At 41.6% G+C, this 6,958-nt stretch overlaps 1 protein-coding gene across 4 annotated transcripts in view; it reads right to left on the bottom strand.

Annotated features, from left to right (window-relative positions):
- MLH1 (mutL homolog 1) overlaps positions 1-6,958 on the bottom strand; it is a 33,434-nt gene that overhangs the window by 1,439 nt on the left and 25,037 nt on the right. For all 4 annotated transcript variants that reach the window (XM_005877083.2, XM_005877084.2, XM_014548433.1 and 1 more), the window contains 5 exons: positions 4,267-4,375; positions 2,908-2,971; positions 1,158-1,322; positions 570-662; positions 169-282 (listed from right to left, as the gene is read on the bottom strand). In XM_005877083.2, coding sequence (XP_005877145.1) covers positions 169-282; positions 570-662; positions 1,158-1,322; positions 2,908-2,971; positions 4,267-4,375 — 545 coding nt within the window. The remainder of the gene's footprint in view (positions 1-168; positions 283-569; positions 663-1,157; positions 1,323-2,907; positions 2,972-4,266; positions 4,376-6,958) is intronic.

A 6,958-nucleotide genomic window follows, 5' to 3' on the forward strand; every position in this document is an offset into this window, starting at 1 on the left:
GTACCTTCTAGGCCAGCAGAAGAGAATAAAATTCACGAATAAAAGCTGACCATTGTGCCCTTATGTGCAGTGAAATTCTAGGAATTTAGAGATGAGCAACTTTCCTCTCCTAAAGGTGGTGTGAGGGCCCATCCCAGTCCTGGGCTGCCCGCAGCATCACCACAGTACCTGTTGGCCTGAGAGGGTCGACTCCTCGGATATATACTGCTTCCGGATGGAGTAAAACATAGCACATTCTTTACTGAGGCTTTCAAAACATTCCTTTTCCTCGTCCCAGTTCACCTGGTCCAAAGAGAATTCAATACCTCATCATCAGTATGTGCTTTAATAAACACATTTCACTGTTAAATGGAGATCACCGATGACTTTAAAATGAATGTGACTTTTTACACATTAAAGCCGTAAACTGGAACTGCTGAATCCTGTTGGGGTAGGTGAGGAGGAGAAGGGGGCCTTTAGCTACTTCACCCTTTTCATCTTTAGCACTCCGAATGCAGGTGGGCCCTGTGCCCTCTCCCCCAGCACACACTCACGTGCCCACCTACTTTAGAACTGGCTCAATCACTTGCCTCAGTGGCTAGTCGAAGAATGAAGATCGGCAGACCCTCTAATGGGGGCACATAGTTGTCGATCAGAAGGGGTAGTCCAATCAGGTTCCCTTCCTGCTCGTGGGAAAAAAGGACAGGACAGGGGGAAAGAAATACTGCGATTACAGTGTAATTTAAACATTCCATTTCCCGAGAGCTTCCTCCAGGTCTGTCCTCACACCTGGGATTCTGGTGACCATGTGCTTGACTGGGCGGGGCACAGGGGCCAGGAGCTCTAAACACTTGAAAGAGAGCTTTCTGTCCTGACATGTAGCAGAACAACCTTTTCTTTGGACCAACCAAGGAGCATCAAGAAGCAGAGTCCCAAAGACTATGGGGTAAGAGGAAGAAACGGAGAGCAGGTGCTGGTTCACTGGCCTGCAGGGACTGGACGCAGCCTCCCTCCTGTCAGGGCCCTTCACCCTGGGAAAGGAATGGCCACGAATGAATGAAAAAACTTGTCTAACCTAGAAATGCAAATGCCGAGTCTCATCCTGATTTTGGACCAACTACAAAACTTGACTCTTGTCTGAAGAATACTAGAGAGGCATAAATACAGCCATCACGCACCTCGTCAATTTCCAAAGAGAAGTAGTCTGCAAGCATCTCAGTCTTCCTTTTCAGGAACTCAACAATGTATTCGGCAAGTCCTTCTTTGGGACCATCTTCCTCTGTCCAGCCACTCTCGGGACTGTCTAAGGCGAGCATGGCGAGGTCAAAGAGCGGGGCTGGCTCCTAGGAAGGAACAAGTGTTAGCACATCCAAATGAAGCCTGCATTCCCACAAAACCATGATCACCACAGGAGGTGAGAACCACAAATCTAACACTCATTCCCAAGAAAACAACAATAAAACCTCTTCCTCCTCCTCAATGGCCATTTCAACAGAGATGTGACACACAGACAGCCTTCTGAGCAGGTGGGTGGGGTGAGGCGGTGAGGAGGCACTTTCCCTCTGTGTAGCTTTAAGGACACCACTTCCGTATTTCTAGCAAATCACTAGGTAGATTGTTTCTTTCTACTGCCTTACCCATAACTGAAAATATGGGGATGGTGAATTAGTTAAATTGAATGACATTTCAGGTCAATCACCTAATTAGTAAGACTGAAATCTACTGTTAAAAATAAAATGCCTCAATTTTCCTCCATTTCTCCCTTTCTGATGTTACTGTGGTCATACATTTTCCTCTTACATGTTATAAACCCACAGTACACTGCTCTTATTTTTACATAATAGAGGACTCAATCAAAAGGACCTAACAATCCTAAATGTTTATACATTCAATAATAGCTTTAAAATATACAGGATAAAACTAACAGAACTACAAAAAGAAAGAGACAAATTCACAATTACAGTTAGAGGTTTCAATACCCCTTTCTCAATAAATGGCAGAACAAGAAGACAAAGCCACCATACAAAAGATTAGCGCATCACCATCAACTTGATGTACGTGTCCTTTAAAAGGAACATTCTACTCAATAATACAAGTTCTTTTCAAATGTACACGGAACATTTACTAACATAGGCCATATATTGGGCCATAAAAGATCTCATTAAGTAAAGATTATCTCATTAAATAAAGATCAGAACAAATGTCAATGAAATAAAAATCAGAAAAATAGAGAAAAGTCAATGAAACCAAAAGTAAGTTCTTTGAGATCAATAAAGTTGAAAAAGAATAAAAAATATGAACTTCATGCCAATAAATTAAAAGACTTAAATGGACAAGTTCCTTTGCTATATATAGCAAAAAACAATTGGAATTTCTTAAAAATGCCATTTATAATAGCATCAAAAGATATGAAATACTAAGGGATAAATATAACAAAAGATTTCTCTTCCAATTTGATCCATAGATTCAACACAATCCCAATAAAAATTCTAGAAAATTCTTTTAGAGTATGTCGCACGTAGAAAGAAGATATGAAACTACATAGATATGTAGTATGATTTTAAGTCTAAAATTAGGCAATGAAAACGTCCTGGAAAAAACGGACTAAAATTGTCATTTGGGGTTGTGTTTAGGTCATAGGCTTTAGAGAATGTTTATTTCTATTTTTATCTCCAAATTTTCTTAAGTAGATATATTAATTTCTATAATAATAAACATTTGTTTAAGTTGGCTACCAAATGGCTGTTCTTTGTATAAACCTGTATTATCATTAAAGATACCTCCATATGCAAATTGTACAATACAGAAACTCTTCTAAGCATATTTAGAAAAATTTACCACATTACAAATAAGATATCAGGGTAAAGGTATTTTCAGAAATGAGCGGTTGTTGAAATTTCAGGAATGAGAAGCAGGAAAAAAACTTACCGATAACCTCAGGACACCAAAATTGGCAAAATCATATATGAGTATCTGGTAGAACAGTTCTTCACTGAAAATAAAAATGAATTGACTTTAAGGAAAAGCTGAATCCATGCTTGAGAGCCAAGCAGTGGGGACAAAAGGAGAACTAGCCCTTGAAACCTGGCTGGGACACAGGTGGTTCTGCCTTGCTGGGGAACCTTTTTAACCATCTACCAAGGCATCCTTTTCCTCCAGAGCTGGGATTCCAATGTGTGTTGCGGCCAGGTCCAAACACTAAGATCAAGTCTGGCTTCTATCACCCATGCCGTCCCCACCCGCCTGGCGCTGTCAGAGCTTTCTGACACCCTGGATCTGTATCTGAAATGAAAGAACCTGAACACAAGTGTGATTTGAGCCTTGGGAATCATGCACTTAGATATGCTGGAAAAGAACAAACAAGGGGAGTAAAATACCCAACAAATTAGTAAGAGCCAGGCCTCCGGACAAGCCCAGCAAGCTTCTCCCAGCAAAGACAAGCTGAAGAGCGCTGCACCCGAGGGTTTCCACGCCCAGAAGGAATGAGTTCCAATATCCAGGAGGAATGTGGCCCACAGTGAGCTCCGGACTGGGGCGGATTCTAGGTTAAGGGCATCAGATCTCATGTGGCAACTCCAAGCAACATATAGTGGCCGCCCCACTCACAGGGCCAAGCAGCACGGTGAGACCACCGCAGGCTTGGTGGGAAAGAGCCCCGCAGTGGATAAGTGATACCTGGCAGAGAAGGTGGCAGCACCCTCCCATCTGTACTACCGATATGACAACACATTTAAACAGTTCTAGACTCAGCAGGAGCTCATCCATCAAGGTCCCTGGAAGCAATCCATATAGATGTTGCTGGCTATGCACCAAGCAAATGGCTCTGCTGGGATCACCCCCTCTGTGCGCAACCCCCTGGCTTGTCTGGTGGTCACTGTAGCCTTCGCTACGTTACCAAAGCTGGAAGAATGGAGCCATCCGCTCTGCCTTCGTTTACAGCCTTCATCACAGCAGGTGCCAGAATTCTCTTCCAGCACTGCCTTCAACACCTGGGTCACAGCAGCCAACATTCAGAGTGCTACCAAACACCAGGTTTCTCATGTCATTCTTATACACAAACCCCTGCAAGTTCATTCCAATTTACAGATGGGAAGTCTGAGACGAAGTTTTGGAAAGAAACTTGCCCACTGTCACATCAGTGATAAATGGCTGAGCCTTTTAAGTCTGCCCGATTTCAAAGCCTGGGCCTTTCCAACTGTCAAGCTACTGCTCTCCCTGGCGTTTTGTTCCTGTGCCTCCAGGACCTTTCTGCTAGTAGCCCTGCTCTTTCACTGCTCACTGACGTACCTCAGCTTGGTGGTGTTGAGAAGGTATAACTTGGTCTGGTGCTGTGCCAAGGCCCACTGCGGATTCACACAGCCCACAAAGGAGTGGTTGTGCAGCATCTCCTGCAGGGCTGGAAAATGAAACACAGGTAAGTGGTGCCATCCCACCAACACCGCTGCAGTCCAAAGCACCAAGCCCGAACTAGAGACAGATAAGTCAAGATGCCCAAACTGAACGTCTTGCTGAAAACGAACACAAACAAGGAATAAAACTAATAACAACTAATCTTTCAGAATGCAACACGGAACTGCCAAAGGATTCAGGAATAATCAAAGATCACAATCTGAGACAGCAGGAAGCAGAGAAGACGAGAGCCCCGAGGCCACTTCATCCAAAGACACCAGAGGGTCCTCAGGAGTCATGAGCTCTCGTTTCTCCAGACTCTGAGGTGTGGAGAAAGGAGGACAGATGCCTAGGAAGAGTTTGAAATGGGAGCCTAAAGGAGATCACTTTCCCAACACGTGAGACTGAGACCCCAAAGGCTGCACCCGCGTGTGAAGGACAAGAAGTACCAGCATGTCCCATGTCCACTCCTGCCCCCTCAAAGGGCAGTAAGCAAAAGTACCTACTGCCTCAAGCCTTGGTGTTGGGAGTAAAGAAAAAGTTACATCCCTGAGAATTTATAACCACAAGCTGGTCCTCACATGCCTTGCAGCCAGGATTCACACAAAGCACGTTATGGGGAAAACTTACGTGCAGATTTTAGTTTAAAGAGATTCCAGGGCTGACTTCTTCCAGGTCCCTGATAGAATCAAATGCAAATTTCTCTGGGGAAATCCATCTCCAATCCAGGCTTCAAATAGTTCCTCACAGATAAAGTACCAGGAACTAGCAGTCAGGAGTTACAAAACTCAAAGAATTAGAATCCGGAAGAAATCACAGAATCCTAGCTGCAAAGGTTTCAGAGACTGCAAATATCAGCAAAGAAGATAAAATAAGTATGTTCAATAAAGAGGTATTAGAACAGAAGAAGCAAGAGTATCAAAATGATCAAGGAGATTTCCAAAAGAACTAAATAAAATTTCTAAAAATGAAAAATAATTGAAATTAAAAATCAAGACAGACTTAAGAACAGATTAGACAAAGTTGGCAAGGTAATTAACTAGAAAGTCGATTTAAAGACATTCTCTAGAATGCAGCACAGAGACAAAGAGGTAGAAACAGAAGTGATGCAAGATACCAAGTCTCAGTTCCACAAGGCCAAACAAAATCCACACCTGGCACACAGAGATGTTGAGAAAGATACTAAGAGCACTCAGAGACAAAAGAGGGATTACCCAGAAAGTAATAAAATATAAGACTGATAGCTGAATTTTCAACAGCAACATTAGAAGCCAAAAAATGATAGAATAACATCTTCAATGCACTAAAATTATAATTTATAATCTTGAATTTTAAACCAAGCAAAAAACCCCCACAAACAACCTTTTCAAAAGAAGAATGAATTAGACAAAGCAAAACTCCGTTTGCCAAAGGCCCCACTGAAGAATGTGCTTAGGGCAGACTCTGAAAGGTCAGGGAGAAAGAATTACGAGCAAATAATATTTGCTAAATCCAAACACACTGACAATAACAATGTATTAGGGAACATCAGATGTTCGCATGAATCTAGCGCCATATACCAAAGATGAATTCCAGGTGGAATGAGATTTAGGTATAAGCGTTTTAGGAGAGTATATATTTAATTATATCAGAATTAGGAATAATTTCCTACATAAGATAAAAGAGCCAATCTGTAAAGCACAATTCATAAAATCTGTCTACATTAAATCTATGAATTTCTATTCATGAAAGAAGTATTCATAAGAAAAAAATACCAGGTGAGCCCTGAACGGGGGGAAGATATTGCCATGTATCCGATTACTACCTAGAATATATAAAAGATTCCTAAAATCAAAAAAGACCAAAAACCCAACAGAAAAATGGGTCAGAGACCAAACAGGCACCTAACAAAAGAGGAAATATACTTACTCAGCTTCATCAGTAACTAAGGAAACGTAAATAAAAACCACCATAAGATACCAGATCAGACACTGGAGGAAAAGTGGAGCAAATGCAACTTCTTCACATTGTTGGTGGGACTGTACATTCATCCGACCCCTTTGGAAAACACTGTCATTTTATGACCCAGCAGTAACTCTCCTAAGTATATGCCCTGCAGCAGAGCTTCCCAACCAGGGGGCCAAGTTCTGGGTCCTCTCAGGAGGGAAAAAAGGGATGGGGTGTGAGAGGCAAAGGCGAGGCCATGTGAGTCCTCTTATGAATGAACAAACATGCAGCTTAGTCATGAAGTGGAATCCATTACACAGAGAAAGTAATCAGCATACATAACAAGATGGATGAATTTTAGGAACATCTGTGTATATATTTCTATCATTAAAATACAGTATAAGTGTTTATATAAAGTTTAAAACTTATAAAAGTAGTTTTTTTAGGGCTACAAATGTGGGTGATAAAACTAGAATAAAAAGAAAGAAAATAATAATAAAATTTAGGGTCATGGTTACTCCAAGGGAGAAGGACAAAGGATGGGACAGGGAAGAAAGACATAATAGCTTCAAAGGTGATGGCAATGTTCTGTTTCTTTAAGCATGTGTTCATTTGTTTTCTTCTGTAGATCCTACCTATATTTTATAAATATGATTTTGCTATA

Source organism: Myotis brandtii, unplaced genomic scaffold (assembly GCF_000412655.1).
Source record: "Myotis brandtii unplaced genomic scaffold, ASM41265v1 scaffold506, whole genome shotgun sequence".
Classification (NCBI taxonomy): Eukaryota; Metazoa; Chordata; class Mammalia; order Chiroptera; family Vespertilionidae; genus Myotis; species Myotis brandtii.